Raw genomic sequence first — 23,220 nt, forward strand, 5'->3', positions numbered from 1 at the left:
AGTTATGTTATTCCTGATCTCTCTGTCACATATATCTTAGTAAGAACTGAATAAAGCAGCTGACTGAACCACTGAAATAATGCTATATATTTTTCTGAAATGTTACAGGCAGGAAAAGTAACATTTAAGACAGCTGGTGGGATCTGTGTCATTGTTTAGAAATTTTCACGTAGGTCGTTACAAGGCATTGCTGTAAGACTGGTACAAATTCCTAAGCAAAAAGGCCCTAATTTTACATGACTTAATGCACTGGGTTAAAAATTATATCTCTACCATACACAAGCAAAAAGGGTGTTAAGTTTTAAAAGGTAATGCCTGCTTTTCATTCAGCTTGGAGAAGCAGCAGCATACAAATAGTACATGGCATTTAAAATCCAGGTCAAGTGGATCTCCTTCTCTTTGTTCAGGTTTTACATCAATGTGGGTCCATTGGCTTGACTGTAGTTAAATAAGCTTTATAATTGCAGTCACTTAAAGTGAGTTTTCTAAACAACAGCATACAGGCTTTAGTTTGGTATTCTGAGTGAAGGGGCAAAGGTGATATAAAGGAATTCCTAGTCATTTCATGTAAAATTAAAAATATTCACACTTGTAGAAAAAGTCACATGCTATCTGGAGCCATTCTGTCAGACCTGCAAAATAAATCAAAAGAACAGACAAACTAGCAATGCTTTTTGTTTTCACTGTATTTTTTACTACTGAAAACTTAGTTCTAAAGAAATGCTTACAAAGAGAGTGCAAAGTCACACCATATTTTTTTGTTTTCAAACACAATTGGATTTTGCCCCCTTTTCAGAGATGTGATGTTTTGTGCCTTTTCCCAAACTTGTTAAGGGCCACAAAGCTGCTTTCATCCCTTTCTTTCACTCTGGGGCCCTACTGCAGGTGAAACCAGCTCTCCTCACTTCAAATAACTCCAAGAAGATGATGCTCATCTTTATTTATTTTAATCAAAAATCCTAAGAAGGATATCCAAAACTAGTTTCTATGATAAACCTTGCTTCGAGCTAGTCATACAAATACTAATCCTTTCTCAGTTCCACACAGGGGAAGGGAGTAATCAGCAGTCCTAAATTTAATTATGTGTCTGAATGCAATTGAAACTGTGTAGCAGGGTATGCTAAATTCCCACATGTACTTTTGAAAAACCTTCGCAGAGTCCAGAGAGTGAAAAAATCAGATTTTGTAGAGAAACTCTGTTTTCTGCAGGGATTTTAGGGTGTTTTTTATGGTCTGTGAAATAACCAACTAAAATTATCACCCTGAAGTTATGTTGCATAAGTATGCAATATTATCTTCTTCTTATTTGTGAGTGCCCAAAGACTGACAAGGTAAAATAGCTTATTGGTAGTTAAACTAACTCAATATCCTCTTAGTTAAAATTTACAAATTCAGCACTGCTGCAATGTGCTGATCAGAAAAGCCATGCAATACCCAGACATCTTTTGGTGCAGGAAAAAAAATCTGAGTATTATTGCTGTATGTAAGTGAAAAGTCAGGATAATAACGATACCACCATTCCCTTAACGACAGTGAAAAAATTAGCAGTACATCTGAAAGGGACAAAGATGAGCAAACTCTGGTTCTCTGGTATCCCACTGTAGTTGATTTCATGTAGAGCAGTGTGAAGGACAGCTGAACATAAGCAATGGATCTCCAGGAAGTGTTCAGAGGAGCCAGGCATATTGGCAACAGCAGACACAGAAGTGGAAGGAATGGGATCATCAGGCACTGGGAATTGATAGTGAGGACATCAGTACCTCTGACACATGGTCTCTTACTGCTCTCACATCCCTACAGTTTGGCTGCATTTGTCTCACACTAACACAAACCTTTCTTTACTTGAAGAAGCTGTTACCTCTAGTTCCTGGTACTCCTTGATCTCCTGGTGCACCTTTCAACCCTGGGAAGCCGGGCAGGCCGACATCCCCTCGGGATCCTGCTGCTGCTCCAAAAACATCACCAGGAAGGCCCTTCAGTCCTGGCGCTCCTGGAGCTCCGGATTTTCCTGTAAGGCCTGGGTGTCCCTGCAGTCCAGGTAGACCATTTGGACCTCTGTCTCCCCTGGGTCCAGTAAAACCTACAGATAAAACAAGGACTAGGCATCACAGAGTTCACTACAAATGTTGGAGTTCAAATCCTAGATATACCAACATGATGTCCCCATTACCACAAATGACAAGATAAAGGCTTCTTGTGGACTGGAAAACTAGAGCTGGACTGACAGTCAAGCCTAAGCATTGGTGAAAGATAGCGATGAAAAATGCAGAGAATTTCTCCCTGTGGCCTGGGAGCCACATGGGAGCCCTAATTTAGCAATTAGAGCACTCTATAGAGTGTACCAGGGAAGACAGAGCTTCATGGTCCTGCCCTATGCTGCACACAACCATGTTTTATCATCATCCCTTGCCTGCTGACCAGGACATGCAACAGCTCTTCTTTTGCTTTCTCTGTTGCTACTACAGATGCTGTAGATGAGTCTAGAGAACACTGTCAGGCCATGTGATGTCTGAGGGTAAAGCATCACCTAGCACTGGATTTGGGAAAAGTCTGCAGCACTTCAGAATCTTTGAAATCAGATAACTTAAAAAATTTCCAGAGAGCTCATATTCAGTTGCATCAATGGTTTCTGTAATGGGGTACAGAAAAAATTCATTACTCATTTCTCTGACCAAATAAACTTGGTCAACCACAGGGGAGTGATAGTTTCTGGAGATAATTCCTGTAATTGCTGTTGGACTGACTGATAATTTGTGAAAACACACACCCACTGCAGCTAACATGTGCATGCCACTACATGGATCATGTGTGCAGTGGCACACACAGAGGCTCATTTATACTAATGTTGAAAAAAATTAAATGGAAGTACTATTACTATTATTTTCTTCCTTTCTTTATCATCATTATGAGTATAATGCACTTGGCATCCAAAGTATTTTGTTAGTGAGTTTCTTCATGAGAACTTAATAAATTTTTACCATCACATTTATAATTTTGAACAATAAAGCACATTTTAAAAGGTTGGCATCTGTGAAATTTTTCATCATTATGGAAGTTGCAAGAAATACTTCGGGATTTGAAAAGTAGTATTTTTGTCTAATGGCTTATTGTTTTAATATAGATGGGAAGGTAAGTGAAAATGTACCAGGAATCAGGTATTTGTGTTTAAGTGACTGCAGTAAAAAGGTCAAAAGTATATAAAGAATGACTAATTATTTCAAGATACCTGGAGGACCTGGGAATCCTTCCCGACCTGGATCACCTCGTGTACCATTTAGCCCTGGGTAACCCATTGGGCCTGGATCACCTGGGAATCCTCTTGCACCTTTTGCACCTAAGTTATATAAAAGAAAGTATGAAAGTGTGATCTGAACAAACAAAACGGAAAAGTGCATATAATAAAAAAAGGTAGTAGTAAATATCATCACGATGTGTTTCAGGATGCAACGATGAAGCCTTGGAAAAAAAAAAGTAATGGGGCTATACAGTAGCTCTTTAAAAGTATTCAAGATCCCAAAACATGGACCAAAAATCTAGGTTAAGCACTTTTACAAACATGGATTAACCTGACATAAAGACTAATGAAATGGAGACTACTAGGGTAAAGATAATTACTTTCACAGACTTTTGGAGCTTTTCAGTATTTTGTAAATTAAAGATTTTAGATTAAGGTCACAAGGCAATGTCAAAAAAGAATGTTCACAGAAATGGGCACAGATGAGATATTGTAGGAGGAAAAAATTTCCTTTCCCTGCTAAACTGATCACAGAACAAGAGCAGACTGGTTTAGAAAACTAAAAGCAGAAATGTAAGGCTAAAGGTTATATCTAATAATCCCTTAAAATGAATACAAATTAACTAGCCTACTTACTATGTTTGTAACATTACAGGTCTAGAGACTCCCTAGCAAAAGAAAGGACGTGCCCTGGAAAGAAAAAAAGTGCCAGTTCTTTTGGCACTGACCTCTTGTTCATACTGATTTTTCTCCTGACAGCTAAAAAGATACTTTGCTTCCCTGTGATACAGTATTTGACATTTCAGTAAGGGCAAATATTACTGGTTTTTAACATCTCAAAACCTGCAAGCATTTTGTAGGATTCCTTTGTTATGGTTCAAAAATTATATATTTTTTTCCATGCAATAGTTTTATTACATGAGTCTCATTAATTCACTCTATTACAAGATCAAGATTTTTTTGGTAAAGTTCTTTGAAAATAATTCCTGTGGAATGTTTTGTTCCCATACCCTCCCCAGCACTTTGATCTTCATAAGTTCCCAGCTCAGACTTGAAGGTCAACAACATGCTTTAACATTTAAAATGTTGTTGCTTAGCATCACCATGAACTACAGCTCATTTATTCATTACTGAAAGTAAGTTTCTTTCCACCCCTAACTATGACAAACCAAGGAAAATATCACTTGGATTTTGATGCTTTTTTCCACTTCAGTTTTCTGAAATTTATATTATGACAGTGAGATGCATCTGTCACAGTCCTCCAAGGAAGTCTTTTATCACCCTGCTCTCAGAGGACAGGATTTGCCTTGTGAGGTGTGCAGTCAGCTCTGAGAGACCTCAGTACACTTGCTAGCACTAAACCTGTAGGCACTGTATGCTCTTACTTGCATGTGGGGAATAGCAAATGCTCTTTTGGCCTTCTGTTTTGTGGCTGACACTCATTAGCAAAGGCAGGCTTAGCTAGGGAATGGTGAAGTCACCTGGGCTGCACATGCTTAGATCTCTCCGGCAGGGTCAGGTTAAGGCTGTGTTCCAATATAATTTCTAAAACTTTGCTGTCTGCTAAGGCTCAGTTATAATCAATATGGCAAGATACTCTTCAAAGGTAGTGTATGTGGGAAACACAATATGGGCAAAGGCAAAACGTTACCTGTGGCTCCTGGCACTCCTGGCTTTCCTTGGGATCCCTTTGGTGGCCTTACACAGCCTGCACCTACAAACAAAAAACAAGATAGTCACACTACAGGTGCTCCTATGCTGACTCTCCATGTCTCTGGTCCTGTAGTTGAGACAATTTCATGAAAACAGGTGAAGGACAATTAACAAGCAAACTCGTAATTAGAAATTTTATTCTTTATTTTATTTTTATATATTATGTCATGTTTATATGTTCTTTATTTAAAAAAACAACCAAACAACTGGCTATGGGTGGCATTTTCAGAGGAGCACTCAAGCTGATCTCCACCCCAAAAGCAGCTCTTCTGCCTTATTCTACAGGGGTTATGGTGGCAGGTCCCGTTGGGCCAGTATGGAAAGGGTAGTCCAGCCTCATGGATGACTATATTTTTCAAAATAAGAGAAACATTTTGTTTCCCTATAGGTGATTTACACCTGTGAAGCAATCAAGTCAATTTTTGTAAAAAGCTAAGGTATTTTTCTTGTATGTCACATTGCACTGAAAATCTTCACTCACAATGATTCTTTTAAAAAAGCTGTTCATTTTTATTGGGCACCTAATTTCTGGTATAGATTGCACAGTAATAGTACAATAAACACCCAGGAGCGATGATAAAAAGAATCTCTGATTTGTAGAGCTAAAAGTGCAAAAATTTTAGAAAATGCTCAATTTGATTCATTCAGTTTAGATCTATGTAGAATATATGCACAGTTATTTGTGACCTAAAGTTCAAATAGTTTATAACCAAGAGCATCCAAAGCAGTAATCAGAAAAAAATTATCAACCCATAGAAGCAGCATAATACTAAAAAGATATTCAAGGCATTTGCATGTCCAGTACCTGACCATATTGGCTCGGTTGCATCTCCTCTAGGAAAGTCTTCACTGACCTGCCCACAGTCTGTCAGCAAAGAATTAGAAAACACAGTTATTTAAAAGAGAAGAATTGAAAAAAGACAAAAACATTCTCAAATCCAACCAAAATGCCTATAAAACCAGCAGATAATGTATTCTCTTATGTATTATGCACACATACTACACAAATTATTTGCTGTAACATACTGAACACTCTAACCACACATTGATTAGATCCAGGCTTAAAACCTATCCTGTCCAACTTAGGTGGCTGTCCCATGCACTGTGTAAGGTTGACATGTGCTTGCTTTAGCCTGCATATTCTTCCAGGCTTCTCAAAGTGGAGGAACAAAACTCTGAGGCTGAGCTCTTCTGAATACAGCTCTTCTTTCTGGCATTGCTATGCTTGGAAGGGACTTGAAAAGCTGCAGAAATACTATGAGGAGCTCTGAAGGGTGGAAACATGTTTTTTTCTGGTCAATTAAAAGATTATGTTGGATGGGAAAAATTAGAGAAAAACCACCTGTGGGATTTCCAATGGCAGGACACTGCCTCCAACTGCTTCAGACTGACATGAAACTACTGGGACTTCTGAAGTATCTCTTTAAGATTTCTGGACAATACCAGCATTTCCTTTTACACAATATAACCCCCACCAAACTCTCCCTTTTCAACAGTGTGATGGATAAATGCTGCACACAACTCAGTGCTGATCTCCCATGGCTCAGATGTAAGACAGATTGGTGTCTCTTACCTAGTTGGCCAGGCTCTCCTGGCAGACCAGGCAGACCTGGAGATCCTGGGTTTCCAGATTGTCCTTGGTCACCTGGAGGACCCCGGAACCCTTTTGGACCAGGAAATCCTTCACCTGGCAGGCCGGCTTCTCCTGGAAAGCCCTTTGGGCCTAATTCACCTGGATAACCAGGATCACCAGGGAAACCTCTGATAGCATCACCCTGTGGGAAGTGAATGGAGGTGGTCAGTCCTGACTTTGCTGAGAAACAAATGCAACTCAAACAGTTGAATTACTCTCATGAGTAACATTTTATAGGAAGTAATTTCTCAAATGTTGCATCCCAGGTCTTTATATCAACATTAAAAATAAAGTATTTTTGAAATAACCTGACTTCAGTGTAGACCACATGGGAGTAAGAGCATGAGAGAAAGGCTCCTTGAAGGAACATTCCCCTAAAAGTGTTGGCCCAGGAAAAAGCAGTTGGGCAATATGAATCAGCATTGTGGAGGGGCTCCTGGTCCTTCCTGCAAAGCTGTAAATTGTTTTGGGGAGACCAAATGCATTGTTAGAGATATTCCGTTGTGGCATTTACATCTGAGAAAAGCTGACATAAAAGTGCACCCAAAAGATTTTTTTCTCTGCACTCCTAGTGATATTTCTACACTACCGAATCAGCATATTACAAACATCATTAGAGAATGCCCTTCTATCTTCAGAAGCAATATAAAGTACCATCTTCACTGGTAGGAAAAGTACTGTGATCTAGAGTGCCTAGTATAGCTCTTGCCCATCTTCAAATATGATATATGAGCATCCCAGTGGTTCAAAACATCATTTATGATGAGCCGCAGGAATTCTTCTTGCAAGGTATTTAATTTTGACTATAGAAGGAAGTTAGGAAATGAACAAAGGCTACCTGTTTAATTTCTAGATAGCTACAGTTAGGTGAGTTGCCATCAAGCAGTATGATGACATAATGTACATTTTAAGGACATAGTTGTAGTTAATTTTGCTTTTCTTCAACACAGTTGTACCAAAGTTATTGAAGTTCAGTCACAAAGAATCTCAGACTATACTAGAAGGAGTCACTAATGCATCATACACTACCTCTTATTAAAGTAAAATGAAAATAAAAATGAAAGATTTTTCTACAAACCCTGAGAGTAAACCTGATGCTTAATTCATCAATAACCAGCAAACCCAGTCTAGTTTTCCATCATTATCTGTTCAAGAAGGACAGGTGTTCATAACCCCTCAGAATTAAGTGCATTAGTAACTGGGAGTGGTGTATTTGCTGTATTTGTTGCTTACCGGAAGGCCAGGCTGTCCTGGTAAACCATCTAATCCATCTCTGCCTGGGAAACCATCTTCACCTCTGATTCCAGGCAGCCCGGGATCCCCTCGGATTCCCTTGGTGCCTAAAGAAGACCTTCCACTGTGAGACCTATCTTTCATTAATACTATAAATAACAGGAAAATACAGGAGATAAGAATTTTCACTCTACCTTTTGTAGTTATGTGTAAAGAGTCTCCTTTTTCGCCTTTCCGTCCAGGAAATCCAGCTGGACCCGAAAATCCCTGGTGTCACACGCATTAAAAAAAAAAAGGCCCGAAACAAACCAGAACTGCTTAAGAAGTAAGTATCAAGATTTGCATTTCTACTGTCCTGCTTAAAAAAAAACTTAACTTTTACTGCTTTCCTGTTACTTTTCATGAGTGATTTCCTCTTCAGTAACCCCATTCTTGTGCAGAACCTTTATTAATTTGTTGTAACCATGTTACTTGCTGGCACTAACACACTAATTCATGCTATTTCAATACCTCCATGAAACTACTGGGACTTCTGAAGTATCTGCTTTAAGATTTCTGGACAATACCAGCATTTCCTTTTACCCCATATAACCCCCACCAAGCTCTTCCTTTTCAAGGTTTCTATGGCATGGTAGAGGAGATTCTGCATGAGGATGGATCGGGACACGTGGCTTTCCATGAGTCCTGCAGGTGATTGCTGCTGCAGAACTGCATTGGAGGAAATATGGTGAATTACTCAGTGTTAGCCACTAAAGAAAATGTCCTAAGCAGCTCCTTGCCACCTTGGAAAAAGTCCTTAGGGTTCTTCTGATGTGCAATTTCTCTTGTGCACTGCTCCCAAGGGGAACAACCTTGCAGCTGGCAGTGGATTGTGATTCACAGCACCATTCTGGGGCTGAAAAGTAGCACCACCTTCATTTATTTACCAGACAAGAGCCTGGGCACAGAGGGATTAAGCGATCAAATCACTTAATCAGATCACAGACCTGTGCGTAGGTTTTGGTTAGAAGGGAGGGCTGGAGGTCTCTGGCCCAGCCCAGCACTTAGAGATGGAGGGGGCTGCTCAGGGCCTTGCCTAGCCATGTTCTGAAAAATTTTCCTTTCCAAGGAGAGGAAATTTCTCTCTTGCAAAGACAAACTGTGGTGAAGCTAAAGACCAGTCTCTGGCACTCTTGATTTCTTGGCATAATGCTGGAACCTCCTCCTGAACAGCCCATCTGAAAGAGAAATTTCTAGCTGCTGGCCAAGAGCCTTGCAATCACAGAACCAAATCCATATCCATGGAAGGTGCCAAGGCACAGAGGTTACAAAGTCATTTACTAGTGACTCTTTCATGCCAGTTAGCTTTACTTCTGAATAATTATACTCATGCTTACAAAAATACAAGCTGTAGATGTTAGGTTTTCCTCAGCTACCTTTTACTGAATTCCAGGGCAGACCCTGAATGAAAGGGATGTACCTGATAAATTTATTTTTTGTTTTAAATAAACATATTTTGTTGAAATACTCCTGTACCAAACATGATTTAAAAGTGTGTCTTTGGCACCACTGTATTTTATTGACATTATGGGTAAAAAGCATGTGTAAAAACTGTATATCTCAGCTGCAGGTCACCACAACAGTACAGGTTTTCACTTCTGTTAGTCAAAAGAATGAGATTAGTTTTGATTGTAAGCATTCTGCTTTACCTGGGACATATTTGAACACTGCATTTTAATGGTGAATGAAGGCAATCTGTACTTCATGGTAAAGTTGCTTCTTTTGGACACTGATTGTTTTTTTCAGACCAAAAGAAATTTCAGAAACTTAAAATAATGCTGAATTACTGCATTAACACTGCACTAATAGCATACTCTTCACATTGCTATCCTTTTGTTCTCAAGACTTAGTTGTTATGTATAATACAATTTAGCACAGAGGTATTTTCAAGATATTTTACAGCTGATCCTAATTTCTCTTTCTCCACAGAAAAACAATCCTTTTGCTTGGGATAAAGGTTTATTTTCATTAAACTGACACAGGTCTCATCAAGATTAATTGTATTTATCATCCACATATGTAGCTTGTTGAACATGCTTAAAGAATTATGGAGTGATTTTTGCCCCAGAATATGGACCAAGAAGATGTAAGCCACATTGTTTTACTTTTTGAATTTGATGTGCTATGACCGTACATGTTTATACTTCTCTCTGCTCTACAGTAACTTCAATTCTGGCAAAAAATTGAAAAATCTCAAAAAATCTGAAAAATCTCAAAAGCAAAAAGCCTTGTAGAACTTACAAAGTTTTAAACAAAGTACCAAGATTACATTTTTGGAAATATTTCTGTCAATTTTTTTCATGACTTCTAGAAAGTACAGCTTTTCATAAAAGTATTTTGAATTTTTGCAAAAAAAAATATAAAAATCTACCTTTTCTGTTTTTTTTTATATAGCAATAATATAGTCAAAGTCTAATATAATGTATTTTAATTCTAAAAAATCCCAAACTTTAGATAGTTGTGAGTGAGCTTGTTTTTTTTTTTTTTCATGTTCAGAAAAGCCTAAAGTACTAACTGAAAACAAACTTTACAATGGTATGTAGTGATAGGAAAAGATTAAACTGAAAGAAAGTAGGTTTAGATTAGATAAAGAAGAAAATCTTTACTGTAAGGGTGTTGAGGCACTGGAGCAGGTACATAGAAGAGTTGCAGATACCCCATCCCTGGAAGTGCTCAAGGCCAGGTTGGGTGGGTTCTGAGCAACCTGGTCTGGTGGAGGGTGTTCCATCCCATGGCAGGGGTTTGGAACTGGGGGATCTTTAAGGTCCCTTCCCATCCAAAGCATTCTACAATTCTTTGATAAACAAAACCAGTTTTTGGGTCAGCATTACAAAGAACTTTTTCTAAAATCTTGAGAGATGTGATTGACTAAAGCCAGTTCTGCCTGTGAGGAGCCATGATGCAGTTAGCACACCACACAGTACAGCACCTTTATGTATCACTAACAAACAAGCTGTTATAAGCAAAGCCCTTTTCTCAGTGTTATTGAATAGTGTTTTTTGGATATACTATATTGTAAACAAGAACCTTACATTTTATCAGTTTAACATATTTTCACTTCCATCCTAGCAAGTTTTGGCCTTCAGTATTTTATAGATAACCTCCTGAGAGGTAGTGAAGTGAGAAAGGAAGGAAGGAAGGAAAAGGAAGGAAAAGAAAGAAAGAAAGAAAGAAAGAAGGAAAGAAAGAAAAAGAAAGAAAGAAAGAAAGAAAGAAAGAAAGAAAGAAAGAAAGAAAGAAAGAAAGAAAGAAAGAAAGAAAGAAAGAAAGAAAGAGAGAAAGAAAGAAAGAAAGAGAGAAAGAAAGAAAGAAAGAAAGAAAGAAAGGAAGAAAGGAAGAAAGAAAGAAAGAAAGGAAGAAAGAAAGAAAGAAAGAAAGAAAGAAAGAAAGAAAGAAAGAAAGAAAGAAAGGAAGAAAGAAAGAAAGAAAGAAAGAAAGAAAGAAAGAAAGAAAGAAAGAAAGAAATAATGCTTTTCATCATTTTTTCATGGAGAATATCTTGAAGTTTTGGATTTTTTTTTCATAGTAAGCATATAAAATTAAGTAATAAAGAAACAACTAGCTCACTTTTGCTCCAGGATAGCCAGGAAGACCATGTGGTCCTTGATCACCAGGTTCTCCTTTCCTTCCAGGCTGGCCAGAGGTTCCTGGAAAGCCAGGAGGGCCACGGGGACCAGTAGGGCCCCTTCTGAGTTCCTCACTCAAAAGGCATGTAGTGCAATCCCCTTCTTCACCTAAGGGAAAGATTGGAATGAGAAGAAAGAAAGCTCTATTAACAACAAATAGATGTGCAGCGGTATCCATCTTATATATAGACTTGAGAATGTTTGAGTAATTAGTCAAATACTTCAGAAGATTTTGTTGTTGTTTTATCTGTCAAGAATCTAACACAGCATTTCTTTGTCATGTTAGCCCCAGATCAAATTCATCAGTCCTCATGCACATTATAGTTCAATAAACTCAGACTGAACACACTGGGCCTTTACATAATGCATAAGAACAGATCATCTATTGAGTTATCTGTTATAACCTACCTTTAGGTCCTTTTTGTCCTCTTGGCCCAGGGAAACCTTGTGTACCAAATCTACCTGGTATTCCCTCTCGTCCTTTTAATCCAAAGAGAGGACCTGGAAGTTCAATTAAATAAAAATATAAATTAATCTACTGTAGATTTACTCTTTTGCTCTTTCATTCCTACTTCTTTGAGCTGAAATGCATTTTCTCGTTTCCCCTAATGTCACTTACTGTCTAACCCAGCCTACTGTGATGCACTGCCTTCTCTCTTCCTCTCTCCATCTTCTGACTAGCTTCTCACACTCATCCTCAGTAACTTCCATCTGCTGTGGCAGACAATCTGTGCCATTCTTTGCTCTCTCTAACACTGAATTCCTCCTCTCAGCCCAACCTATTCCACATTAGCACAAATAGCCTGCTCTGGATCATCTCCTGCACATCTTTTTCTCCATTCTTTCAAATGTTGCCAGGACTAAAAAATCACGCAAACCTTTTCTTCACTGGTGAGTGTAAACAACTTCTCTGCATGTCCTCCCCTCATTTAATTCCATTCCATTCCATTCCATTCCATTCCATTCCATTCCATTCCATTCCATTCCGTCAATGTCTCATTTTGCCCTTCCAACAGCTGTCTTTAAAACACCCAAAGATGTTCCTGTGAGTTCTCATCATCTCTGTTTTTGCACTTACCTGGGGCTCCAGCGGGACCAGGTGGACCACGAATTCCTGGTGAGCCGTCCTTACCCGGAAGCCCAGGTGGTCCCGCATAATAAGCAGGAGATCCTATTTCACCTTTTTCACCTTTTGGTCCCATTTCTCCAGGTAAGCCTGGCTTATCTCCATCCCCTGAAACAGAACCAGGGAAAAAGTTCAAAACAATTTCCTAACAGTGTTGCCCAAAGAGCTGTGATGTAACAGAAGAGAAAGTTCATACAATTGCATCTAAAATGCTAGGAAAAATGGACATGTTTAGCATGGAGCAAAATTTCACTTGAGCAAATCAATAGCAGTTACAGAAACAAGGCTCTGTCATCATCTCTATTTCAGTAGTTTTGCAAGAGTCCCATTAGTCCAAAAGAAAATGCTCCTCTTGTTCTGTGCCCCCCCAGTTATTATATACTCCTCTGCACTGCGTATCACATAATCAGCATAAAAATTTTCCCCACTGTCACCCTGTATCAGTCAAAACTCCCTATAAAGTCAAGGTGTTAAACATGTATTGCTGGGGTATTACCATCAGAAAATCCAGGAAGACCAGGCAATCCACGATCTCCCTCATCTCCTCGGTCTCCTGGGAGTCCAGAAACACCAGGGAAGCCTGGATCACCTCTTACACCTGAAAGACATCCCCAATACCACAAAACATGCTAGTGTGATGCTGCTCTTTGTAAAAAAAAGCAAGTATTAGAATCTTCAAGTGCTTTGGAGTAGTAGAGTTTGAAATAGTTTCTGAAACATAGCTTTAGAAACAGACTGACAGGAATGGTGCGGAGCCACCAAGCCCAGGAAGAAGGATAATATCTTCCACCTTTTACTAATATGCAGCAAGACCTACATTGCTCCTGGGAAGCACAGAAGAGCAGCCCTCTGCAGAGAGCCCCTCTTTTTCTTACAGGAAGTTTCTGCTGTAACAGATGTGTGATATGTGAGCTTTCCTTTACTTCCCACTACCAAAAGCATCTGCCTGGGCCCAGCTATTGCCTGCAGAAAGTATCATGCTCTTCTCAAAGATCAGTGACAGTAGAGGACATGTGGTGTGTTCACCCTCCTGCCTGCTTCTTTCTCTCTCTACACAGTCCCTATTGCTTCTAAAAGGTTGGCAGGGTATTTGGAGTGATTTAACCAATGTTTTGGGCCTCTTACCCCCTTTTTCTGGGAGGAAGGGAACCATTCACTCCTAGTCTCTGGTTTTAAACAAAACTAGTAAACTCTGTGGTATGAGGACAAAGGCAATGGCATGTGATCACTCTTGCTGTTTGCTGGCACCTTCCCTTGAATAGTTTTGGCCTTGGCAAACTGCTATCACCTTTTATGTGTTTCTAGTCTAGCCATGAACAGCCACCACAGCTCTGCAGAACCAGCTGACACTGGTGCTGCAAGCTTAGCAAAAAGATCACAATGGATTTTTGTCATTTTAAAGAAGTTAAAAAAAAATACTCTTATATTCCTCAAGGCTTTTCTAATATGTGGGTTTCTTCCTTTCCTTTCCTTTCCCTTTCCCTTTCCCTTTCCCTTTCCCTTTTCCTTTTCCTTTTCCTTTTCCTTTCCTTTCCTTTCCTTTCCTTTCCTTTCCTTTCCTTTCCTTTCCTTTCCTTTCCTTTCCTTTCCTTTCCTTTCCTTTCCTTTCCTTTCCTTTCCTTTCCTTTCCTTTCCTTTCCTTTCCTTTCCTTTCCTTTCCTTTCCTTTCCTTTCCTTTCCTTTCCTTTCCTTTCCTTTCCTTTCCTTTCCTTTCCTTTCCTTTCCTTTCCTTTCCTTTCCTTTCCTTTCCTTTCCTCCTTTCCTTTCTTTCTTTCCTTTCTTTCTGTCTGTCTGTCTATTAGATGATAAGAATGCTCTCTGCTGTGCTGCCACTACTGTGCCTTATCCAAAGTCTGAAAAAGGACAAAGAAGACAGACTCCCATTCTCCCTTTCACTGGACAACAAAGTCACACGATTTTTTGCTTGCTTCTTCTCTGTGGATACAGGCATGCATGGAAGCCTTTTGTATTGCAATCCAGCTTCAGTGGGAGAGACAAAGAAACCACCTGCCTGCAAAAAGGTGATTAGGGCACCCTCTTGGAAAGCAATTACAGCTTCTGGAACACTTTAGCAAACATATTTTTAAGGAGTTGAATTCTCAATGTCATGCTTTTGATCTATGCAGATGGTAGTAAAACAGCTAAGATAAACAATCTAAGAAAAGAAGATATACCTTTCCTTGGGATGCGGGAAGGAAAATAGGAATCTGGCCCTGGAGGACCCATCTCGCCTGGCTCCCCCTGTCAACAGAAGTTGAAGTATCACACCCAAGCACATTATTATATGGAATTTCTTTTAAAATGGAAAGGTATGCCCATGGAACACGAAACCCCAAACTACCAAAGGCACTGACATGACATTAAAGAAACTTCTAAGATATCAAATTAACAAACCACATAGCTGGTTCTACAATGACATGATGACATGATGACAGAAAAGGAAAGAAGGAAAAATGACATCTGGCTTATTGCTTCCAGTAAATGAAAGTAAAGCAGTACCTTGCTTCCTCTGGGACCATGGCCACCGGGTTGACCATCAAATCCTGGAAAACCCTGTAATGTACATAAAAATGATTGACATTTCCTTTATCAAAGAGAGACTAAAATTATTTGGTCTGTAGCAATTCCTGTAACACCAGTAAGGTTCCTTGTCATTTGATGTCCCACCTCTTGGACCAAGCCTGACTCTTGCCAAAGGCCAGAGGGCCCTGCTGTGCTGCAGGCTCTGTCACCCCTGGCAGTGGTGCAGATGGAAGGAGCACCTACACTCACACCATTCCATGGATGCTGCAGGGTGCAGAAGCAGAAAAGGGGATCCCCTCTGTGCCAGGTGACCCTGAGACACATGGGCCAGGCAGCCAGACCACACGAGCCTGCTGCAAGAAAGCTAAATGAATCAGAATCATTAAAAATAGACATATTTTCACTGGACTGGAAACAGTGAACAGTGAAATAGCACTGAAGTACACAGGTCCTTTTTGCTCTTTTCTGGGTGGCTGGAGACAGTTTGGCTGCAGAAGGACTGAATGAGAAGAACTCAGAAGCAACCAGATTTCAGAGATGCTGACCTAGATGAGATCATCTCTTCTGTGTGTTTTACTCAGCTTTTTGACTACCTTTGTTCTTTACAGAAAATATTTATATGTCCTCTGGAAAGAGACTGGTGTTAAAAACGTTTTCTTTTAGTAGAAAACAGAGTCCAAATCAACATCTGATGTCAAGTAGCACAGTTTTGCTGAAGCCAGTAGTTTTGTATAGTTCACACTTAAATTAGAACATTAGTTTTTTAAATCTCAGCATCTCTCAAGTTTCACAGTGGGAACAACTCTTACCTAGAACCTGAGTGGTAATAGCCAGCTCTATAAGTCACTCTTGAAGCAGTTTTGAAGCACTAAAAATACCACAGCTCTCAAAAAGATGTCGCAAACCTGATCGCATTTCAGAGACTTTTCCATAATGGCAAGTGTACATCATACCATTGGAAAAAGCCTCTTGATTATCAGGTGTAAAATCTCTTTACACTAGGTGGAGCTGGTGGTCTAAAAGCAAAGCCAGCAGCTTCCTACTGAACTGCAACTTCATCTGTGTGCTAGCAGGACTTAATCATCTGTCTTTCTCTCTTGAGAACAAAATCACTCAAAAATCAACAAAAAGGAGGTTGTGAATAGCACATAGAGTAGGGTGTCCCCTCTCATACACACATTATACAATGATAGTCCATCCAAACCAATTTACCTTCTGTTAAAATTATTGCCAAGATTCATCCTCAAAAAGGAGCAGCCACTGCTCTCAGCTGACTGGATCATGAACCCATGTTAAGGTCAGCCAGTGGGCTTTAATGGGTTTTGCATGAGCCTCTCCATGTATGTATTCCCAATAGCAATTCCCTTCCACACCAGCAGGACTGAGTAGCTGTGCAAATGTTATTTTTCAGATTTCGTGTACTTTCATGTCCCATGTGTTTCATGTTATTATTGTTATGCCTTGGTGGCAGGACAAATCTTTAAACAACCAAAGATGGCAAAGCATGGAAAAATCGTGCATCCCACAGCTATTTACCTCATGGAAGTGATTTCTAATGCTGACTGAAGAAGCCTTTTTTTGAGACCAAACAGAAAGCCTCTGTCTGACAGAATGCTATTTTAAATATTTGGGTGTGTTTCCATGGGGACAGAGATTTAAGTGGTATATTTATCAGTTTCCATCTCCTCTCCCTTTGTGATATCCAAGATAACTGTCCATCTCAACCACATCTGCAGAAAGCTATTCAAAAAAGTTTCTGCTTGCAGCAAGAAAATTACAGAAATCATAATCACCGTAATTACAACAATGAGAGTGACACCTCCCTGTAGTGCTCTCCAAAGATGCTCATGGTTTAAGCAAAACTGGACTTTAATCATAGGATAATTTTTTTTCCTCACTGGTGAGAAAAATAACTGACCCAAAATCAGAATGATGGCTGAACACAGATGATATCTGTTAGACTACAGCTAGTGTAATTGCAGGCAGAATTTGTCCTCTACAGTTTGCTTTTCAGACAGATTGTCTACATATGTGTTAGAAACAACAGTCTTGTATTAAATACTCACTCTTTCACCACTGAGTCCTGGAAAACCATTGATGCCAGGCAGTCCCTATGAAGGTACAATACAATAAACAAAATAAAATTACATTCTAACACCTCATGGCAATGAACCATTATTATTTATTAGATAAAATAAGTCTAACAGCTTGAAACGCTAACAGTCATACTTCAGATATGTTTTCAATTACATTTTTGTATGGTGCAAACAGCACAAGTCTGAAATCTATTATGTTATTTTATTTTTTCTCTCTTAATAAATACATTGCAAATTGACCATAAAGATTTTAAAAATGACTGAGATTTTTTTTAAAAAAATGTATTATTAGTACTGTTCTTACTCCATTTAAGCACTTCAAAAATACTGCCCCAAAACAAACAGTCATAGATGCTACAAGGAAGCATTTAGATTGACTTTTGTTTGAGTCCACCAGTAAGTGGAGTCAGACTCATGTTTGTTAAGCATGGTCTGCGGAGAGCTCACACGGGAACAGTGAAGTGCTGAGGATCAGGACAGCAGCTGAGGTTAGTGAGCACAGCTTCAGCTGAGAGAAGCACAAGGCTTCCCAGTGATGCCACAGGCATACCTTACCATTCCCTGTGACACCTGTGAGTCCACAGGGACCTGTGAATCCCATGGGGGCCTCCTCCCATCACCATTTCAAAATGGCCTTTTCGCTTTCTGCTTCAGGCAGTTCTGAGCTGGCCAAACCTACTGATCTGGAGAACTATAGTTTCTATGATTTGTTCATCTGCATGGCATTCCAGGAGGCAAACTCCCAGCTCAGATCCACACATTCAGCTGAGTGAATTCTACCTTTAATAAGTGACTCACCCTTTGTCCCGGGTGGCCCACTAGCCCTTCTTCACCTTTTTCGAGAGGAAAGAGAAGCACACCCTAGGAAAGATTGCATGGTCAGTTCAACGTATTTCTTCATTATGTGCAAAAAAATTGCAACACTGTTTTATGGAAGCTAAACAGGAAGAAAGCATCATTGTAACACAAGGGTAATCTAATAATAGCTGCATGTGAAAGAACTGTTGTCCTTAAAATTAAGTGTAACATGCTTGCTTCATTACAATAGCAGGAGCAGGCCATTAGAGAGAGGACAGTGTCTCCCTCCTATCATCTCCTTTATTTCCTCTATGTCTGCAGCTCTGAAGAAGAGCCAAAGTAGTTATTCAGCTATACAACCAATTAAGCAACTCAGCTTTTGCCCAAACTGTAGCTTCAGAGAGCAGTTTGGCAAACATGGGCATGCTGCTATCCATCCTTCTATACACAACAAAAGAAGGGCAGAAACACATATCCCCTTTTGCTACATCAGCATACAATCTATGGTTTTCCTAATGAGTAAAAAAAAATCCTACATGTGTAAAATATGACCAGCAGCTGAAAAACTGGCTAGCAACCACACATGGAGGGCATCAAGGCTCACAATGTGACCTTATCCCATAACCTTGTGGAGCCACTGACCAGACCATCTGAGAAAATAAAGCTCTACAAAATGCTCAGTGAGGCATCCCTGCTTGGTAAAGACTGTGTTTTAAACCCCTCTGGGAAGTCAAAAGGAACCACTCAATGGCAAAGCTATTTAGTCAGCCTAGAGGTTGTCTGTGAGTTATAACTTAACCATGTTCAGCCAAGATGGGTTGACAGCTTTACAAATTACAGCAACATATGGGATTATTGCCCACTTAATCAACAGATCTAAAAAACCATGAGTAAAAAGTCTGTATGTGTTGGACAGCAGGCTAAAAAGAATGAAAATTATTCCATATATTCTTATTTAATGAAATATAGTGAAATTTAAAAACATAGATCAGAAGAATAAGTAAAGAGATTCAGTAATAATTAAAACTAAAATTAAAAATATGTGAGGGAAAATCCTACTTCAGCAGACCAGTGAGAGAAGAACTGATTGTGCTTACACATCAAGTTTTTCATGTTTTCTGAAACATTAGAAAGAGTGTCTCTGCTTATAACACCTCTATATTGCTCCATATCTATATTCACATCAGTGAAGAGTGCACAAGTATTAACTCCAACATCATTATTTGACTTCGCTCTTCTCCACATGACTTACTGGAATTCCAGCTTCCCCTCTTGGTCCAGGGTCTCCTCTTTCACCCTAATAATAAAGAAATAGTATTCAGATAGGTTTGGCATTCCCATTTACATTTCAATAACTTTCATACAACAGAAAAAGACTGATAAAGAGAAAAAACACTATTCTTCTGCTGTTCTTTATTCATACACTTCTCATATGAAATGAATGCTTTCATATGAAGTTTCTGAAGTTGATTTGTGAAGAAATACTTGATAATTTTTCTGAAAAGGTCTCTAGGAATGTGAATGCTCAGCTCTTTCCAGGCTTGTTTAAGAGATATCTGGGTGGTGAGTGCCTAAGTAATTCCTATGAATAAATGCACACACTCCCATTTTTACCTACTGATTATCTACGAATTATTTGATTAAGATCTCCACTTAGGGTAAGACAAATCATAGCCTAAATTCCACTCTCTATATTGATGATATCTCCGCTGAATATAACAGCTCTCCAGGTAAGTAGCTCACATCTGGGTGTCTCTAGTTAGTCATGAAAATCTCGGCAGATATGTTATTTAGGGCAGACTGCAGAGTATTAAGATGTTTTTATATCTTCCAGTATCATAGCAATTTACTCATCTTACTGCAGAAATCGTATGAGCCATGTAAACTTTCTAACTTCAAATATGGGATGAAAAATAACTGGCCTGGAGGTTGGTGTCTGATATATACACAGCATATACACACACAGAGCATGACTGCCTCTGCTTCCAGCAAGAAGCAACAGATGAGAATAAACTGCATCTTGCATGTGGGGATTTCTCCAATATGTATGAATAAGCCTTAACTCTAAGTATATAAATATCAGCATCACATAGGTAAGTTATCAAAACAAACACAGTAATGGCTCCTCAGCAGTCATTTCTGCTGAGGTGATGGGCAGTAGTTGCATGCTTAAACAAAAAGAACAAGTTTGCCAAAGGCACCTCTAAACTTGAGAAATACCTCCTGAATTATGTAAGCCACCATAGTTTCAATAAATACTGTACGATCCAAGCTTGTGAAAGTAGCAGATTTTTCTTTTTATATATTAAAGTCTTTTAAGTCCTATATGTTAAAGCACGTTTGTACAATATTTTAGTTTTGCTAGTGCAAAGCTCTTAGTTCCTTGTTTATTATAGAAAAATACCCTCTTAGTTACCTTGTGTTTGTCAGAGGGGACACCCATCAGTTCTCTTGTAGGAAGCCCAGGTGGACCGGGAGGACCTGGAGGGCCCTGCAGGAACAACAGGAAGGAACATTTACTAACAGCTCTAACAGCTGGTCAAGCTGTTGATCAGCAGAGGCTCTAGGACACTGCAGAGGAGCACCACAGATTTGCCCCTGCTGGGAGTATGGTTCTAAACCATATACAACCATACCAAATAAATTTATGGCAAGATATATTAATTTTGGGCTGGATTAACATATAGCAATGCTTGCTCTTGCCCTGTGTGTTTCCACACAGAAAACAACAGCAAAGATTATTGCATTACATAAAGCATCCTGGCTTTATCTATTTCAGAAGTTAGCTCTGTGTCATTGTAAATGAGAGCACAGAGAGACCTTGACATGTAGGGGTTAATTCAGCTATGATTTCCCTTATAGAGATTATAATTACTTTCAGACCTATATATTTCATTTTTCTCTTATAATTCTATAATGCAATTGCAAATGAAGAGAGTATTTAAAATATGTTAATTTATAAATAGCAGATAACATCCACCTGCCTTTTAGGAGTGATACTAATACATTAATTTTCCTTTACCTGTTCACCTTTTTCTCCATAGAATCCAAGGCCTCTGTTGCCCTGTAAAAACAAAATGTTTATTGTTTACCAAGTGCAAAACTCTAGTCTAAAATTCAAATTTAAACATGCTTAAAAGCCTTTTCAGGCTTACAAGTCTGTACGACACCACTGAGAAACTGCAATCAAATAATAGTCTAGGTTTACCTTGAAGCATTTTCATAGATTTAGAAGTCATTCTACAGACCTAAACTTTTAGAAAGACAACTCAATTTAAAATCTCATGCTATCATATTTGAGTCATCCACTGAGTGATGTAATGAAAAGATCAAGCATTTCTTCCGCAAGATTTTTAATAGCTTTGAATGCTAAATAAAACCACCTAAAAGGGCTGGAACAATGAACTCATATATTTTTTCCTTGGAAATAAAATTTAATATTGTGAAGACTGCAAGGATTCTCTGTTCATGGGCAGCTACTGTGACTACAGCAGCAAATTAAATCTGGCTCTAGAACTGGTTTAATCTTTTCAGGGCAGGTGATCCCAGTGTAAGATTAACTTCCCATGGTATGCAGCCAACACAGAAAGTCTTGTGCTACACAGTCTTTGGTGCAGGCAGTGGTTCTTTCTTTTACTGCCTTCAAGTAGGTCTTGGATAAAGCTCAGCAACACAAAAATCAACATTAATGACTCTGACAGAAAGACTTACTTGTGGTCCTGGGGGCCCTGGGGGTCCTGGTGGTCCCTGAGGAAGCACAATAGGGGAGAGCAAGTTACTTGTTGCTTTCTAATCAATGCATGTAGGAGGTTAGTTACTCTGTCTGAAACCTAAGTATACATATTTAGTAGGGAGTGTTTTCCTCAGCATCCCATGTGCAATTGTTACTATATTAGCTGTATTTACTGCTCTGAAAAATACCCTCCTGAACAGAATGACAGTTACCCAGCCTAGCTCCAATGAAAACACATTTATCAAGTAATAAGAACTTGTGCTTTTGGATCCTGACTAAGCAACATTTTAAGCTCATACCTGAAGTTAAGCACATCTGTAAGTGCTTCACTGGGCTGCTGTTTTGGGACTGTATTGGTCTGTAAGGGGGCTGAACTACCATAGGCATCTCAGATTACCTATTTGGGATTGTACAGAATGAAATCAAAGGAAGATGGTGGGAAATGAAACTAAATCAGGAAATTTATCTGCAAGATAAATTGCTTACAAGAAGTAGGAAAGCCATTAATTGGAGAAACAACCTCCCTTCTTGCTTTGGTCATCTATGGTAGTTAAGAGGCTCCAAGGGGCTGTACACATTAAAAACTCTGTCAAATGAGGGAAAGCTGGGGTGAATAAGAAGCATGAGCTGTTCAGCTCATGGTGAATGAGTGACATAGAAAGAAGGTTGCAGATGGAACTGTCCACCTACTGAGTCTGGAAAGGATGTTAGCGGCATAATGCAAAATCAAACCTAACCTGCAAGGAAAATATAGTAACCTTCAGGTGAGACCTGAACTTTTCAGGCACCTCTGCCTTGCTGTGTACCTTTGGGTGCACAAACACTAGACTTGTTCTGAAAAAAACATGCTTTGGAATGACTTTTGGTCACCTGAGTAATATATGAGGTGCTGCCTAATCTACTGGGCAGATGATCTGCACAGGGAATCCCTTAGCCTGGAGAGCCTGCAGAGACCTGGGGGAGCCATGCCTGCCTTCCTGCACTCCCCAGCACTCAGAGAAGAGCAGTGATTCTAACTCAGACCTGTGAGGTGCTCCTGGGTCTCCCTCACAGGTCAGTTATAGCTTCGGAGACAGTAAATAAAGTCTTTTATTTATTTTATTTTATTACACGTATTTTGCTCAAAAGAGATGTTGCCAATATGGTAACCAGAGGGATGTAGCTGTGGGTCCTCTCCAAGATGGGAGTCCAAAAATGCATGGTTCACAGCACTCCTAACATCTGAAAAACAGCACTGGGAATATGAGTCACTGCAGGCTGGGCTCCTGTGTGAAGCTCATGAACTTCTGTGGGTTTGCTCTAAAGAAAGAGTAAGTAAAGGACTGATTTCCCTTCAGGAGGAGCAGTGAGAAAGAAAAGGTGCAGTTTACTCCAGGTGATAAAACAGGCCAGTGCAGAAAATTAACTTCAAAAGGCTTAGCATGATGTAGATGTTTTGTTTGTTTGTTTGTTTGGTTTGGTTTTG

General features: G+C 39.3%; 1 protein-coding gene across 1 annotated transcript in view; it reads right to left on the reverse strand.

Annotated features, from left to right (window-relative positions):
• Window positions 1-23,220, reverse strand: part of COL4A2 (collagen type IV alpha 2 chain) — a 97,786-nt gene that overhangs the window by 19,189 nt on the left and 55,377 nt on the right. The window contains exons 9-27 of the mRNA XM_062514962.1: window positions 21,734-21,769; window positions 21,045-21,086; window positions 20,439-20,513; window positions 19,275-19,319; window positions 18,023-18,085; window positions 17,195-17,239; window positions 15,105-15,158; window positions 14,780-14,846; window positions 13,102-13,203; window positions 12,558-12,713; window positions 11,888-11,980; window positions 11,421-11,587; window positions 8,009-8,081; window positions 7,815-7,921; window positions 6,522-6,723; window positions 5,754-5,813; window positions 4,887-4,949; window positions 3,227-3,334; window positions 1,859-2,080 (exon numbers count right to left, since the gene is read on the reverse strand). Coding sequence (XP_062370946.1) covers window positions 1,859-2,080; window positions 3,227-3,334; window positions 4,887-4,949; window positions 5,754-5,813; window positions 6,522-6,723; window positions 7,815-7,921; window positions 8,009-8,081; window positions 11,421-11,587; window positions 11,888-11,980; window positions 12,558-12,713; window positions 13,102-13,203; window positions 14,780-14,846; window positions 15,105-15,158; window positions 17,195-17,239; window positions 18,023-18,085; window positions 19,275-19,319; window positions 20,439-20,513; window positions 21,045-21,086; window positions 21,734-21,769 — 1,780 coding nt within the window. The remainder of the gene's footprint in view (window positions 1-1,858; window positions 2,081-3,226; window positions 3,335-4,886; window positions 4,950-5,753; window positions 5,814-6,521; window positions 6,724-7,814; window positions 7,922-8,008; window positions 8,082-11,420; window positions 11,588-11,887; window positions 11,981-12,557; window positions 12,714-13,101; window positions 13,204-14,779; window positions 14,847-15,104; window positions 15,159-17,194; window positions 17,240-18,022; window positions 18,086-19,274; window positions 19,320-20,438; window positions 20,514-21,044; window positions 21,087-21,733; window positions 21,770-23,220) is intronic.

This window comes from Cinclus cinclus, chromosome 2 (assembly GCF_963662255.1).
Source record: "Cinclus cinclus chromosome 2, bCinCin1.1, whole genome shotgun sequence".
Classification (NCBI taxonomy): Eukaryota; Metazoa; Chordata; class Aves; order Passeriformes; family Cinclidae; genus Cinclus; species Cinclus cinclus.